Source organism: Mus caroli, chromosome 1 (assembly GCF_900094665.2).
Source record: "Mus caroli chromosome 1, CAROLI_EIJ_v1.1, whole genome shotgun sequence".
NCBI lineage: Eukaryota > Metazoa > Chordata > Mammalia > Rodentia > Muridae > Mus > Mus caroli.
This window is the reverse complement of record NC_034570.1, coordinates 177,046,755-177,063,848: the sequence shown is the minus strand read 5'-3', so window position 1 is coordinate 177,063,848 and position 17,094 is coordinate 177,046,755. Positions and strand designations below refer to the sequence as shown.

The 17,094-nt window shown below is 40.4% G+C and overlaps 2 protein-coding genes across 7 annotated transcripts in view; one reads left to right on the top strand and one right to left on the bottom strand.

The window, feature by feature from the left end:
* The window catches only part of Gpatch2 (G-patch domain containing 2), a 138,125-nt gene extending 132,019 nt beyond the window's left edge, over positions 1 to 6,106 (bottom strand). For 2 of the 4 annotated variants that reach the window (XM_029478561.1, XM_021158322.2), the window contains exon 1: positions 4,431 to 4,599. In XM_029478561.1, coding sequence (XP_029334421.1) covers positions 4,431 to 4,483 — 53 coding nt within the window. In that variant the 5' untranslated portion in view covers positions 4,484 to 4,599. Of the gene's footprint in view, positions 1 to 4,200; positions 4,402 to 4,430; positions 4,600 to 5,998 lie in introns of those variants that run through there. The other 2 variants (XM_021158335.2, XM_029478572.1) reach the window with 2 other exon arrangements.
* The window catches only part of Spata17 (spermatogenesis associated 17), a 161,233-nt gene continuing 148,803 nt past the window's right edge, over positions 4,665 to 17,094 (top strand). Inside the window, exon 1 of one of the 3 annotated variants that reach the window (XM_021158392.2) lies at positions 4,665 to 4,936. In XM_021158392.2, the coding sequence (XP_021014051.1) occupies positions 4,821 to 4,936 (116 nt within the window). In that variant the 5' untranslated portion in view covers positions 4,665 to 4,820. The remainder of the gene's footprint in view (positions 4,937 to 17,094) is intronic. The other 2 variants (XM_021158409.2, XM_021158400.2) reach the window with 2 other exon arrangements.

The following is a 17,094-nucleotide window of genomic DNA, read 5'->3' as shown; positions in this document are numbered from 1 at the left end:
ACACAGTGACAGAGCACGGGATGACCACTCGCAAACAGGAACACAGTGACAGAGCACGGGATGACCACTCGCAAACAGGAACACAGTGACAGAGCGCGGGATGAGCACTGGCAAACAGGAACACAGTGACAGAGCGCGGGATGACCACTCGCAAACAGGAACACAGTGACAGAGCGCAGAATGACCACTGGCAAACAGGAACAGTGACAGAGTTATGTGCTTCCACTTCATGTAACTACTACATTTTATTTAAGATTTAAAAAGAAAAGGTTGTTTAAGAAAGGCTATTTGGTTTTCTAAATATACAGCAACTAGCCCAAAAGTACAGAATACTAATAACATGGATTATGGCACTGAGTAAACACACATAAATAGTAAGAGAGCCATACCACGGGGAAGGTCTACATTTTAAGACTAATAATATATATATATATATATATATATATATATATATATATGATCTATAAGATACATCTTAAATGTTAAAATTTCTGATGCTCAATGGAACTTAAAATATATCTTCCTTAATCATACTCTAGTCATCAAATGAGTCTTTGTCTCAAGCAAAAGCTGGGGAGTGGCTCAGTGATCAGATACCTGCCTCGCATGCTCAAAGCTCTGTGTTCCCCACCACCACAACAATGGAATGGGTTTGACATAGCCATTTATTAAAGGGCTGCATCGCATCTTGGGAGGGAGGGAGGGAGGGAGAGAGGGAGGGAGGGCGGGCTCAGCATCAGTTAAGCATCCTTACCACCTTTTCAGAAGACCCAAGTCTGGTGTCCAGCACCCAGGTAACACAGCTTACACCCACCTAGATCTCCAGCTCGTGGGTAAGGAGAGGCAGGGGATCCACAACCTTTTCTGACCTCCTTGACACACACACACACACACACACACACACACACAGGAACAACACAATGAAAACCTGGATCTTCAAAACCAAAAAAGAAACAGTATGTCTTATGGCTTGGTCTAGTGGACCTTCTTGCCTGTGAACTCAGCACTTAAGGAGGCAGAGGCCGAATTCCCTCAGATGTTGAGGCTACCCCTGAGCTACAGAGTTGAGAGCCTGACTTTAATGCATCTGATTCCTGCTTTAATACACAGATATGAATAAGAAGAGAGTTAGAGAGAAGAATCTTTCTTCCCCGCTACAAATCACAATGTTCTCTAACAAACAGGGGAATCCATTCCCCTGACACGTGCCAAAAGCTCCCCTGACTGCATCCAGTTATCCTGTCTGCTGGAAGGAAGCTACAGCTCTGTCACTTTGCCACCAGGGACATCTGAGGAAACCACTTCCTTTCCTCTTTACACTAGAAAAATTTTAATCGGCTGACCAGTAAGTTAAAAAAAAAAAAAAAGAAAAGAAAAAAGAAGAAGTAAAGTCTATGTCCACGTGTCAGCTAATGACTTGATGTGAGCTCATTCATCAAACTTGGAGGCCATTTCTTGATTTTGTTACTTCATTCAATGACTGACTTCAAGAGACATCCAAACTTTTCTCACTGCCTCTAACTGCTTTCAAAATGTGAATTACTTAGTTTTTTAATGCCTAGATGAAATGTAGTTAGAATATAAATCAAACAAGACCAAAAAAAATTATTTTAAAAAGTAAATCATCCTGTCAACAAGTTTTGGCAGGGTAAATAATGTCTTGATTATACATGATAGCTGCACAGCAAACATTTACTGAATATACATCCTGAATTCCTAGGTTAGGACCATGAAAACAGCTAAGATTTAAATGTAAGTCCCTAGCATACGTATAACCAGATGACAAGAACATGTAGGACATGCAAACCAAAGATAGAATGTGATATTACTGAAATCTTCAGAAAATAAGGATTTTAACTTTCTGCTATGCGAATAAGACAGACTAATAGTTTACATAAAGATGAAAATGACAGCAAATTAGCAAAGCTTAAAGGTCTCCAGCTTGACACGCGAAGGATGCTAAGAAGCTCCCCACAAGTATTTTCGCCAAATTATCCTGTCTAGTGCTTTGATCTTTAACTGAAGGAATGTGTAGAATCAAGCAAAGCTAACAGTATAGGAGACTGAGTTCCAGACCCTAACCAATCAGAAAGCAAACAAACCCCGGCTTCTCAAGACAAACAGTTGTTATTACACTGCTTTCCAGATGTAAAGAAAAGCAAATACCGAACAAGATCGAAATTGCAGAGGCAAAGGTCCACATCGCATTTCAATGGCTTTTTATTGTTGTTAAAACAAAACACAGATAAAAATGTGTGTGGGGGGGGGGGTGCTATCTAGGAAATTACAGGCTAGTCTACAAATCTGGGCGTCTATTTTCTAATTCATAGATGTCTATAGATACAACCTTAGTCAGACAGAACTTGAGTACATTAGGGCGATGAGGAGTTAAAGTACACTAGGATCATACTGCAAATCGCTTAGAGCCGTTATTTAAATTATCTTCGCCTCCGCTGTCACCTTATCTAGGCCATAAAAAATGTATGGTGCCAATCACTGAGGATTTACATGAGATGACATACACAGATAGAACCAAGGCCAGTTAACTACTTAGTGGTAGCAACCGCCAATAGCATGGGGATTTCACAACCTGGATAAAACAATCGTGAAAGGCAGTGCAAAGAATGAAACAAAAAACTGTATTAAGAAATATCAAAGCCTGGGCAAGGCAGCACGTGCCTATAGTTCCCGTTACTGGGGAGGCTGAGACAGGACAACTTCTAGGAGGAAATCAGCCTGGGCTATAGAGCAAAATTCAGCCTCAGACAGGGAAAGGGAGCCCAGAGGAAAGGGAGATTGCAGGTGAAGAAGGGAAGGCAGGAGGGGAAGACAACAGTGGACCAGCATGCACACTAACTAGAAAAGAAAGGTCCTGGTTTTGTGTCACACACCTCTTCGGACAGTTAAGACTCATTTTAAGGTGGCCAGTGGTGGTGGCCCACGCCTTTGATCCCAGCACTTGGGAGGCAGAGGCAGACGGATTTCTGAGTTCAAGGGCAGCCTGTTCTACAGAATGAGTTCCAGGACAGCCAGAGCTACACAAAGAAACCCTGTCTCAAAAAAAAAAAAAAAAAAAAAAAAAGAGAGAGAAAGAGAGAGAGAGAGAGAGAGTCTCATTTTAGGGCTTTCTTTCAAAAGCACCAGCTGAGAGGTGCTAATGTCTCACTCATTACAAACGATGAGTTGTTTAGTAAAAACACTACTGCAAGTAACTCCTGTTTAGAGTAATAGCACATCAAGTAATAGCCAGTAATACACAGCGCTATCTGTGCATGATAGGAGACAGAAAGTACAATGAAGAATAAATGGGGTCACCGGTTGGTTTGTGTGTTTATGTCAACTAGCACACAAATGACTTCCTTTCTATTAGGACCAGACCAATCTACTGAACACTTCCATTCCTTAACAAGGCTCTGAACATTGAAGCATTAAGTACACTTTAGAGAAAACACCAGGATGTTGGGAAGTTCCTTTATCTTGTTTTCTGTGGTGGTTCCTACCGCATGTACAACTGCCAAAGCAAAGAAAAACTAGTGCATTGTGACCTGCGTCTCTTGGTCCAAGCTGAGTGTGCCAATTAAAATTGCTCATTTAAAAAGTATCTCCTAGCATTCAAAGTGAAAATTGTGAGAACTTAAAAGCCACAAGAAAAACGACACTGGTTAGAAATGATCTCTAGAGAGGAACCAAATAAGCCATCTGGCCTAAGATATTCTTTTAACTTTTCAGTTATCGGTGATGCTAAACAATTAGACATGCCCACTGGCATGAACTTTAAAAATCACAATTCTTGACTTACTGGTCCGATTTTTATGTTTCAAGATGGACCGCAAGACATCTACTTTCGTGTTACACTCACGTTTCTCTGAAAAGCGTTGGAACAAACGGGGGTTAGGGGTGGGGATGGAGGTTGGACGACCAGGGTTTTCATCTAGAAAATCCAAAACTGAGCTATTATCTCTGGTACTCACGGGCACAGGACAACTTTGCCTCTTAAATTTTCTGTACCTGCGAGTCTCCTACAGCAGGGATGCCATAAGGATCAAGTGTGATTTGTGAAAGCAGTTTGGAAACTTACAGCGGTGGATTCAGGATACCCTAAAGACAAATTCCAACCTGAGGCTACTGGAAAACGCCCCTTTCCCGTAAACTAGGACAGAACCTCCAGGGCGGTGGAAAACTTCTAGGCTTTACACGAACCGAGCTGCGCAGGGAGTACAAGAGCCTGGTGTCTCTGCTACTAAGAAACTTCCGGGCCTGGGAATTTCTGTGATCTTGTCAACCACGGAATCTAGTACAATGTGGCCGGTTTGGAAGGGACAACCGGAACGCGGCCTGAAGAAACTCGGTGCCCGGCCGTCCCTGACCCGGAGCCCCGCGAGCTGTTCGCCGGCTCGCTCGCCCCGTTCCCAACTGCCCGCCGGGCTCACCAGCTCTTCCCGGCGGCGGTTCCGATCGCTGGGCGCCCGTCGGCCCCAAACATCAACGACACCCGGGAGCGCGGCCTCGAGGCTCAGGCCCGAGGACCGACTCCAACTCCCGCAGCCCCGGCCAATTCCAAACAGGACTTCAGCATTTTGAGAGCAACTTCCGGAAGCCGGCTGGAGGCGGAAACCGGAAACCGGAAGCGACCATTCGCTCACCTTTGCCTACTGGACCCTTCCCGTCAGCAGCTCGAGCTTCCAGGAGGAAGGGGCGAGTTGGCTGAAGTCGGGTCTCACGTATACAAATCCAATTTCTCTGTCCAGTTACTTGAAACTGAAACAGAGCGAAAGGAAAGGCGGATAAGTCGGAAGTGCCCTTGGTTCAGCCCAGTTGCCATGGAGACTAATAGTAACAATTTTGGTGAACTCCAGGAGTTGAAGGACATGGCTACTTTAGCCAAGCTGCTGGCCCGGGCACCCTTTCTAGAAAGTCAGTACTACTTTAGGAACCGGTGAGTAGTGAAGAGAGGGGTCTCAGAAGAAGTTTCCTGTTAACAAATTACTTAATTCAGGAAATAATTCTAAATTCTTCTTCTCCCCATGGGGATTCAAACATGATCAGAAATATATATATATATATATATATATTGCACAAGTGGATTATATATACATTGACAAGTCATTAATAGGTTAATATGCTCTAAGGAAGATCCCAGAATAGAGAATTATTAAGGGCAGCCCGAAATGAAGTGATCCCAGACTGAGGAAACAGGCAGGAGGATGACTGTGAGTCCCAGACCAGCCCAGGCAACACAGAAAATTCAAGGCTGCCCTGGGCAACATTTGGGAGTCTTCCTCAAAATACTGTTTTGTGGGGCTTTTTTTTTTTCGACATTTTTAAATAATCACTGAGCAATTTGGTTTGGTGAAACCTATTTTATACAATATAGATCTAGTGGCCTAATTAACGTTACCAGGCTTACCCAGGTAGTTCCATGAATTCAGAATATCAATGTCCAAATGGGAATTTGAGCTTCATTTAATCTCACAAACATCACAGAATTCATCTGTGCTTCATTTGTCCAAGTGAAGTTTCTATACCATTGTGACAAGATAATTGGTACAGTAAATGGGGGAGAGCTAAGGCAGCATTCTCACCCCTCACACCTAAACTTCCTCTCCATGAAAAGCGGACATTGAAACTAGAAGCAATGGCCCAGAGGTTTTCAAAACTTAGAAGGAATCACAAAAAGTACATTACAAAAAGTGTGATAAATTATAGCAGACCAGCGGTGACCATGTCAGTGTGAGAAAGTCCTGATAAGCTATTCTTATCCTAACATACATCTCAACTATGGTTTTGCTATTTCATCGTGATCCTCTAGCAACTACGGTGATAATTCAATCTTGTAACTTGTGAGAAAGTATGGATCTTCTTGCTGGAAGTAGGCCAATGTTGCTTTTTTCTTGCCTCTTAATTTAAGCCTCTTAATTTAACCATTATTTCACCCTGTACTGTCTTACTTCCTGAAATGGAATAGCTACAACAGTTATTTCGTGAATAATTACATTACCGAAGCTTCCGGTTAATCATCTTTAAATAAGCATAGCCATAGCGCAATGGAATTCTTATACGTAACATTCAGAGATCATATAGTATTCATTTAGAGTTATGTGGCAGGCTTGTGCTTGCTCATGACCTCAGTGTGCAGTGGGGACAAGCTGACTCCTTCATGCTGTCGACAGCCTATTGTGGAGCAGACATTGAGAGCAGAATTGTGATGCGCTCGCTCTAAGTCAAAACTGAGCCGCTGGTCTCCCTTCTGCTAGCTGGCATCCAGAGGGCCCGAGTGTGCCAGGCGGGCTGGCATCCAGAGGGCCCGAGTGTGCCAGGCGGGCTGTTAAAGGAAATAGGTCACTCGGGGGTCACACTCAGCTGTAGAGCCTGTGTATTTAAATACTGCGCTACCTGGGAAGAAGTGTCCAGAGCAGCAGTAGTGGTATAGATATTCTGATCTATAGTGCTACCCACAACAGGACTGATGGCTGCTGGGGTGTGGTCCTCCGCATCAGCCTTCAGTGTAATCCCTTTACACTGTTCTGAATGTGGCTCCATTATCTCCATCACTGGAATGATTTGTTTCTCACTCCTAACAGTTCCTAGAGTGATCTTAATTTAGTATGTTGATGTGGTGCCTTCAATTTGAACAATCATTGAAGTTCTAATAACATAAATTAATAGCAACTCACTTGAGTAGATATTAATTTGTTCCTTTGACTCTTAACTGTTTCTTGAATTTACTATTTACACCTTTACTTAATTTTATTTTAAAAATTCCTGAATTTTCTTTTATACTTTTACTTAATTTTGATGAAAAAACAATTTTCCCCTAGTAGACAGTGATGTTTGTACAGAGGTAGAGACGCAGTTCAAATACTTTGTGTTACTTTAACTTTAGTGATAAACTCTTACATGTTTGCTCTAAACTGAACGCTCTAACTATAAGCTTCATCATCTGTAAATCAAAAGCCACAAAGCCTAGAGGTTTATTGGGATGGGTAAATGATCAATGTAACAACATTCAGTTGCATAATTATGACAAGAATTCACAGTAAAGTGAAGTATAAAGTGCATACCCTCAAACCAGGACATTTTTAAAAGGTAGTTAATAACTTCACTATGTACTGCTGGTTACTGTTTTTCTTTGTAAATTTTAAATTTTCATTTATAAATTTGTCAAAAATCGTTATTGATTCATTTATAGTCTAGATACATATGTAATGAAATACACGATTATAAATGTTCAACTCAACCATTTTATATAGTTTAATGAGGTGCCTATGTAAAATTTATTCAGATAAAATGATTCAATATTTGCTCTAAACATTCTTTTGAAAGTTGCTTTTTAGTAATTAATAATAAGGAATATATTTCTAAAGCTAAGTCAGTATCAGACATCTTTATAACATAAAAGAGATGGCTCAGTTTCAAAAGCAAATTAATCCTACCTATTCCTGGTGTCCTAAAAGAGAAATTTCAACTTGCCTATCTCTACTCTGCTAGTTCTTGAGGAAAAAAAAAAAAAAAAAAAAAAAAACTAAAACTGTAATTTTCACAGGATATGAAAAGGATACCCAGATGTCTTAGTTTTATTACTATGAACAGACATGTTCATATGAATAGGTTTTATTGCCTAGCAAACACAGGAGTGGATGTTCACAGTCAGCTATTGAATGGATCACAGGGCTCCCAATGGAGGAGCTAGAGAAAGTACCCAAGGAGCTAAAGGGGTCTGCAACCCTATTGTTGGAACAACATGATGTACTAACCAGAACCCTGGAGCTCTTGTCTCTAGCTGCATATGTATGTAAAGATGACCTAGTCGGCCATCACTGGAAAGAGAGGCCCATTGGACTTGCAAACTTTATATGCCCCAATATAGGGGAATGCCAGGGCCAAAAGATTGGGAATGGGTGGGTAGGGAAGTGGGGGGTGCTATGGGGGACTTTTGGGATAGTATTGGAAATGTAATTGAGGAAAATATGTAATAAAAATATAAAAAAAAAATGAATAGGTTTTATTGCTATGAACAGACATCATGACTAAGGTAACTCTTACAAAGGACAGCATTTATTTGCAGCTGGCTTACAAGTTCAGATGTTTAGTCCATTATCATCAAGGCAAGAGCATGGCAATGTCTAGGTAGACCATGGGGCTGGAGAAACTGAGAGCTCTACATCTTTATCCAAAGGCAGACAGAAGATTTGCTTCCAGGTAGCTAGGGGGAGAGTCGCCAAGCCCACCTCACAGTGACACACTTTTTTCAACAAGACCACACCTCCTAATAATGTCACTCCCTGGGCCAAGCATACTTAAACCACCACATTCCAGTTCCCTATAGGCTTTTCAAACACCTGAGTCTGTGGGGGCCAAAGGTAGCCAAAGCATAGTGCTAAATACATGTACTCCAACTTCAAAAGTCGAATAGTCTGTATCAGTCTCAGCAATGTTCAAAGCTCAGTCTTTTCTGAGATTCCTTCAGTCACTTAACTGCAATAACCTATAAAGTCAAAATAAAAAAGCAGATCATGTACCTTAAACATCACAGGATAAGCGTTACCATTACAAAGTGACAGAGTGAGGAAAGCCTGGACAAAAGCAATACCAAGAACCAGCTGGGTAGCTCCACATCTGATGCTAAAACCCCTCTCAGTGTTGATGACTGCAACAAACTTCTTTCTCTTGGGCTTTCCCACTCCCTGTTAGCAGCTTTCCTCAGCAGGTATGCCCTGGCTCTGGCATCTCTAACAGATCGGGGAATCCCAGGCAAGGTCAACTTCACAACTTCTTGTTCCAATGCCTGGGATCCATACATGATGTGTGGCCTTATGGGATACTCCAGAGGGCTTGGGTCACATCTCCAAATCTGTCCTCTGTAGCACTCCAGGGTCTGGTTGATTCCACTCCATTGTTGGCTGCTTTCCTTGGTGATCATCCCATTATACTGGTGTCTCCAATATGCTGGAGTCTTCCACTACAACTAGGCTTCACTAACAACCTCTCATAGGCTGCCAAGGCTCAAATCCTTTGCATGACCCCTTCAGTCCTGGGCCTTCAACTGCAACTGAGGCTACACCTTCACCAATGGCCTTTCCTGGCCTCTCAAAGTGCCAAGCCTTAGCTGCTCTCCTAGGTTCCTTCATGCCAACAAAGCCAGAACCACCTAGGTGAACCTTACACATTAAGAAATCCAGCTACAACATGAGGAACAACCTTGGCTGTCTCTGGAACAGAGCTTCTTTGTGCTTTCAGAAAACCCTACCCAGAAGATTTCACCTCAGTGATACTGGCCTCTTCATAATCACCACTCATTTCATAGCTCAAGCTAACCAGCATCAATTGTCCCAGTAGTCCTTTTTTTTCTTGACTCTAAATCCAGAGCTTTGTGGCTGAAGCTGCTGAGTTCTGCTGCTTTCTGGGGCTAGAACATGGTCCCCTGCTTCTATTACATTATCACAAGCTTTCTGTTTTCCAACTCCTTCACACGGCCTAAGCTTAGTGGTCCTGGAACTAGCTCTGCAGATTGACCTTGAACTCATTGATCGGTGTGGCTGTGTGTCCCGAGTGCTGGGATTAAAGGTGGGTAACCACCAAGCCTTGACTTAAGTTTTTCCTCTCTCAGAACTTGCTCAATTCCAGGCTGTCCTTGGAAAGAAATCTGCTTGCCTTTGTCTCCTGCGTTAAAGGTGTATAGCTTTTAATTATACCTAACATGATATAACTCTCCTCTCTGCACTTGTAAATGCATAAACTGTAAGTTTAACTGGGTGGGATCTTGCCCCAAGGTCACCACTCCCTTAATTCCTTTTAATATCCATGAACACAGGACTTAGCTTTACTCTACTTCCTGGCGCCCCTTCACTCTTTGAACCATATGTTTTGTATTTCTCCTTCCTATGCTTGCTACTTTTCATTAAAATGCTAATACTTTTCCCCTCTGGAACTTCCTGAGCTGAGTCTCTAGTCCACATTTCTTTCAGCACACTTGTCTTCCAAGCTTGTAGGAGTACACTGTAACTGTACAGATGGTTGTGAACCTTCATGTGGTTGTTGAGAATTAAATTTTTAGGACCTCTGCTCGCTCCGGTCAACCGCACTTGCTCAGGTAAACCCTGTTGTTTCTGGTCAACTCCGCTGTCTCAGTTCCTACTTGCACTGACCCAAAGATTTATTTATTAATTTTATGTGAGTACACTGTAGCTGTGTTCAGACACCCCAGAAGAGGGCATTAGATTTCATTACAAATGGTTGTGAGCCACCATGTGGTTGCTGGGATTTGAACTCGGGACCTTCAGAAGAGCAGTCCGTGCTCTTATCTGTTGAGCTATCTTACCAGCCCAACTTTGTTTCTTTAATGTTTACTTTTGGGTTTATACTGGGAACGAAACCCAGGGCCTTTAGAGTGTGGGAAATCCCTCAAGTGCTATACAACCGGGCCTCGTTTACATTTTAGGGAGTCAAATTAGTGAATATGTTCTTCTAGCTTTAAGGATTTTAGTCTTTCTTGGAATAGTCTGTCCAAGCAAACAATTGTAAAATAACTCTCTTCATTTGCTTCTAATCTAACTAAAGTTTTATATTATTTTGTCATTTTGTAAATATATTTATGTGTATGTGTTGTTTGAGGTGGATCAAAATATAATTGTCTCAATAATGTTTAATGAGTAGTCAATCATTTCCTTAATAATTATTAAATATTGTAAGATAGTAAAATAAAAGCATAAAAGTTGAAAGGGAAGCCAGGCAGTGGTAGTGCATGCCTTTAATCCCAGCACTTGGTAGGCTCATATATACAATGCCATTACTCAGGAAGAGGAGGCTGAATCTCCCTGAATTTGAGACTAGCTTCAAAACAAACAAGCAAAAACTTTAAAAGAAACAGTAGCATTTTCTGTTCACTGGTAATTCCCCCACAGCACTGAGAGGAGGAGATTTGCAAAAGCAAAATGAGGCTGTGGTTGGTGGCACCCCTGTAGACAGTGCTAGGAAGGCAGACTGAGATCAGGAGGAAGAGGCAGAGTCTGGCCTGAGCGAGGAATGGAGCTTGAGGCCAGTATGGGTTAAATGACACCACCACCACCACCACCACCCCCCCCCCCGAGAAGAAGAAATAATAAATAAATAATACTGCAGAATACCAGGCAGTACACGTTTATGTAATATGAATTATCATTTGAAAATACAACTACCTACCATCGTTATAGCTTCAGAGTGAATGTAATTTCACTCAAAATTTTCACTTTTCTATTGTCCATAGAGAAATGAACTCATATGTATACAATTTTTGTACAAGATAATTTTATATATAATGTTTTCTTCTAAAATCATCCCATGAAAATTATTTTGTAACAAATAACTGGAATCAATCTGAATCTCTACAAGGACAATATATGCACAACAGTTTTTAAAAAGGGCTAAGTTGGACTGGAGCGATATCTCAGCTGATGAAGGCACCCACTTCTAAACATGTAGATCTGAGTCCCAGAACCCACAGGGTGGGAGGATGGAAACGACCAATGACTCCTGTGAGGTGTTCTCTGATTTCCACATCCTTGTCATGACTTGCACATGTATGTGCATTTGGGACACACACACATGCAATGTAGGTGTAAAAAGCATCCAAAGGAATACATTTCATACATTATGATATCAAAATTCTTGAGACAAATTAAGGTAAAATGTATGTAGGTAATTTTAGAATATAGAAATGTATAGATTCCTCAATATGGAGCTGGGGATAAACAAAGTGATGTGTAAAGCAGAGATATATAGAGGTTTAGGTTGTGAAAAGGGGAGGGTCAGGGAGAGTAGTCTTGGTGACCTTGACATTTTCCTGTCCTAGTGACATATTGAGCATTACACAATCACGAACTATTTGTGAAATAAAGAGATCAATAAGAAAAATATGTTCTAAGAGAAAAAGGTTGTTTTGGAACCAAGATTAAAGTATGCATAAAGATATAGAAATAGGAAACTTGGCCCTAACCTTGAAAAGCTGAATGAAGTTTAAAAAAAAAATTCAATGAATTTCAGACACAGTACAGTAGCCAATGTAGGATCTGATCTCAAAGAAGCAAACAAATGAGATTAGCCAGACAATCATGGTAGTTGTTTGGTTGGTTGGTTTTGCCTGGAGGTGACTTTTTGGTAAAATTCTAACATCTTCAAAATAGAGCATATGTGGCATCTGGCATATCCACTAAATCCTGGGGGAATGTAGAAAATGCTAACCTGTAACTAAGAGTGAAAAAAATCTATCAGTAGAAACAAACCAGGAGTATAAAATGGTACCAATAGATAAAGCTTTTAAAGTCACCTTTCCCATTTATTTAAAAGTGGAGAGGAAAGCATGAAGATAATAAGAATTTTATAAAAAATAGGAAAAATGATACTTTTAGAAATTAAAAACCATATTTGAAATTAAAATTTATAGAAGCACACACATGTGGACACACAAACACATGCATGCATGCCATGTCGGCACACACATGCGCAAACACACATGCACAGTGCTCAGAAGATTATCAGCCTTGTAAGGTAAAAGGGTGCAGGTCCCTCCTGCCCATTCGTCTCTGCGCATGTTCTTCATATGCACACCAGAAGGTTCTCTATACGACCATAACTCCGTCACTGACATCAGGAAGTGGTGCTGGCTTACACTTCTATTTCACTGTAAACCTCTAAACTTTGCCAACTTCATCAATAATTTTTGGAAGGTTTATGCAACCCTAAACAAAAGTATATCCTCAAATCTGTATAGCTAAAGGATCCTATATGCCCACCCATCCAGAAGGACTATTGATTTTTACTGGTTGCTGTGGGAGGTGGTACCATTTTCTTTCTTGGTATAGCCACTGATAAGTTACCTATGCTCTAGTGAGGAACCCATCCCTTGATCCTGCAACCAATGCTAATTAAACTCAGTGTTGTTGTTTTGCTGTGGTTTTAATTGGGAGAGGACTGTTTCGGAAGAAGAAATGTATCTATAGGAATGAAGAGAATCAGAGAAGGTAATTAGGAAGTGAAAAGTGAACAAAATTAATTGTACACATGTATGAAATTGTCAAAAATAAAAATAAAAAATGTTAACAGATCCCACTTGTCCTGTCTTTCATAGTTACCATGAATGTAGAATATTTATCTGTTTTTATTTTTTATGACTTTTGACCCTTTTGAAGATTACAGGTCAGTTGTCATGTAGAATTTTTCTGGGTTTTTCCCCTTGAATATAGGGACATATTTTGGGGTGGAATGGCTTACGAGTGACACTGCGGTCCTTGCACTGTACTAACCAGATTCCATGTGGTCCTGCATTGTTCTGTCACTGGTGCTATTAATAGATGTCAACCATCTGACAAAGGAGATGACTCAGAGACTTCTCCACTAGAATTTTCTCTTTCCCTTTTAATCTAAGGGTGTGTTTTAAAGCAGGCACTTGGAAACCATATTTCCTATTTCTCAACCCACTCTAAAGTTACTTATTATCAATGTGGGCTCATACTTTCTTGTTCTAGTCAATGAGCTAAAGTCCATTTTTCTCTTCTTACTTTAATTCTAACATTTGTCCAAGGAGAACCATGTCATACTTTCTGCTTTGTCCTGATCACCACAAAACATCCCTGTTTTCTGACAAAAGAATGTATTCTGGTCTCCTCATCATCCGTTTCTCCAAAGGAGCCCTTGTTCCTTATGCTAAGTTCACCTTGTCATTGGGGGTGGTTCTGGGGGTGGTTACTTTTAATGGCCAAAGCTAGGGACCATGCATATGTGTGCATTAATTCATTTTACACCTGTGTTAATTTCTGTGTTAGTCAGTATGGATATTAAAAGCCATAAGTTGACTTTTGTGATATGAAAAGCTATTGCGAAAACTGTTTCATATTCAGTACCCTAAGATTCAACCTATAGTGCTCTGTTGCTCCTAAATTCCTGAACTCCAGCATTCTTTCTGTCGACATCCTCAGTAGCTAGGAATTGCACCACCACACCTGGCTTTTCTCTGTTTTTTCAGATGTGAGAAGCCTGCCTCCCATTATCCTGATAACATTTGCTTTATTAGGCTATTCTACATGTGTGTAACCCAGTTCATCTTACCACAGTGGATACCCCATTCTCTGAAGGGATGTCTTTCCCAACATTTTATGTGGGAGAAGCTACATTGCCTGCCCTCGCAGGTGGACCGTTTATTCGCCATGCATAGAACATTCCTTTCTAGGCTCGTACTATGACATAGTACTCCACTCAGTTTCAGTATGCAAGTATCCTTCCCCTTGCAAACTCTGAAAGCCTGTGTGACTTTATTCCCTTGGTAGCATGTCCAACAGACACTCTTTCTTCCATCACCCACTACAGAATGGGTTTGTTTAGGAAGTGAATAACCGTAAATAAACGATATTTTAGCATGCATTAATAGTAGTAATCTTTGTAGCAAACTATGATGTTTCCTGATCTTTCTAGCATTAAGGTCCTTGCAGCCCCACATTCATTAACCTGTTAAATAACAGCAACAAAAATAGTAATAAGATTATTAATAAGAAGCAAAAATGAAGCTCCCATTTCCTAAGAGTAGCTCTGTTTATTAGTACCAAGAGCCTTTTATCAAACATAGCGATAATTTTAAATTATGGATTAAGTATAGTGTCTCCCTTTAAGGAGCCTAAAACTTTAAAGTTTAGCAAAATCATCTGGAAAACAGTCACTCTGCACATGAGGATATCTGAGACCAAACGTCAGCCAGTGTTGGAATAGTATTCCTACAGTCTAAACCAGTTAGGCATTGTCTGAATATGAGAAAGGAAGAATATTGGGTTTTTAATCTAACATTTATTTACTCATACCTAATATATGTGGGCCAGATGAAGTCCAGCCTGTAGATAGGTAAAAGCAGTGTTTGTATGTCACTGGGAAGATGCTTAACGATATACACTTCATTTTTCTGTTCCCTGCCAGTTAATTCCTGGCCTCAGACATGCACACATACTTCTCAGAGTTCCTACACCTATACTTGATGACAAAGCGACCAGAAACTTCTTGCTTTCTCTTGATGTTTTATTGCATTGCTGTTAATACTTCAGGTCTTTTATCATTATTAATTCACTCAGTATTCACTGTGATAACACTGATCACAATAAATTTATTTCAAATCCATGTAGATGGCATAATTTATTCACTGCTATAGGATTTTCATTATAATCTGGAACTAATTATTTCACCATTAAAATAAAGTGTTACCTACAGTTTTTCGTTTAAAACATAAAACGTCTAGTGGCTCGTGACACATTGTGTGAGCACTCGGCATCCCAGGGCTAGCCAAAGTGTCTGTAAAATTCATTTGAAGCATTTTTTTTAAAGAACAACAGAAAAGAAATGTATGGAAGTAAGATTTCAGCCCACATGTTAAAACTCAGTAAAAACTAGTACTTTTAAGAGTTTTTCCCATTTTGTGATATATACTTATCAATACTGCATACATTCATATTTATATACATTATTGTTAAATACTCCAGAAACAGATTAATTAGACATTTGACTAGTGTATTCAGGAGAGATTTTTTTTTCTTTTAAAAAAAAAACCTAACAATTCTGTGAGCTTATCTGTTTATATTCCGTGTGCCCAGTAACATAAGGAGATGATAAAGTCAGTGTGTAGTACACTAATAGTTGAGTGTCCTAACTAATGTTGTGTGAACCCCAAAGAAGTAGTTAGTGAGGCTGGGCACCCTATTCCTCTCTTTCTTTGCAGAGGCAGACATCTGCAAACTGTTGATAGGGAAGGGAAAAATGTTTCCAGTCATTTAAATAGACTGCATTTAACCGGGAAGTAAATCTAATAGAGTTATATATGATGCTGATGGTAAACGGTAAAAAGTCAGCTCTAGCTATATCTTGGGCTTTATCTGTAGCCACCTTGTTGAATGGAATTATCTTCATGATCTCCTTTGAGCTCCTTGCTCTAATGGATGCTGTATTGCTGTATCCTTGTGTGGGTCATAAGTGACACTGTAGTGCTGTGTCCTTGTATGGGTCAGAAGTGACAGTTTTATGTGCTTCCCTGTTACATCATGTTATGAGCGCATACAATTTTAAAAGAACAATGAAAGACTTCCTCTTACCCTGTAGCCCCTTGCTGCCATGGCATCTCATAGCATTTGGTACCTGTTAATCATTTTTTACCTTTTTGATATCTTTCCATTCACTTCTGAGACATAGTATTATATTTTTATCTTATACTTGGACCAGTATTTTTCCCTCGAAACTTTCACAAACCAAAGATTATAACCTTAGAGGATGTACAGTTCCACTGTCCAATTGGTGATACTGTATACAAGGAATTTTGTATCTCTTAATGGTACAGATCCTACTCCAAAAGCCACAGTCTTCTGCCTTCTCTTCTGTTCTTACATGTCTTGCTCTTCTTCTTCTTCTTCTTCTTCTTCTTCTTCTTCTTCTTCTTCTTCTTCTTCTTCTTCTTCTTCTTCTTCCTTCTTCTTCTTCTTCTTCTTCTTTTTCTTCTTCTTCTTCTTCTTCTTTTTCTTCTTCTTCTTCTTCTTCTTCTTCTTCTTCTTCTTCTTCTTCTTCTTCTTCTTCTTCTTCTTCTTCTTCTTCTTCTTCTTCTTCGTTTCTTCTTTTTCTTCTTCTCCTGCTGCTGCTGCTGCTCCTTCTTCCTCTTCCCCTTCCTCTCCTCCTCCTCCTCTTCCCTCCTTCCCTCCCTCCCTCTCCCTTGTGTCTGCCACATTTTATCAGCTCCTCCAATGTCGCAGATACTTTACTGTGTTTGGAAAAACAGATAAGAGTAAGAGGTGAGCCCAGTCTCAAAGAATGGAAATGGCATCACTGGTATGTAGAAGGCTTCAGGCACTACAAGGATTGATCTTCTTGGAGAAGAAAAGTCAATTCGAGGAGTAACTTTGTGGTCTAGTGGCAAGAGAGAGCATGATTTATTCAGGGAACTAATGGAAGAGAAGGCTCTACTGTGGGTTGAAATGAAAGAAGATGAGGGAATTGTACACGGGCCAGATCAGGTAGTATACGAAGCCATCGGTATACTAATGGCTATGACTTCATTCACAAGTTTGGTATACTAATGGCTATGACTTCATTCACAAGTTT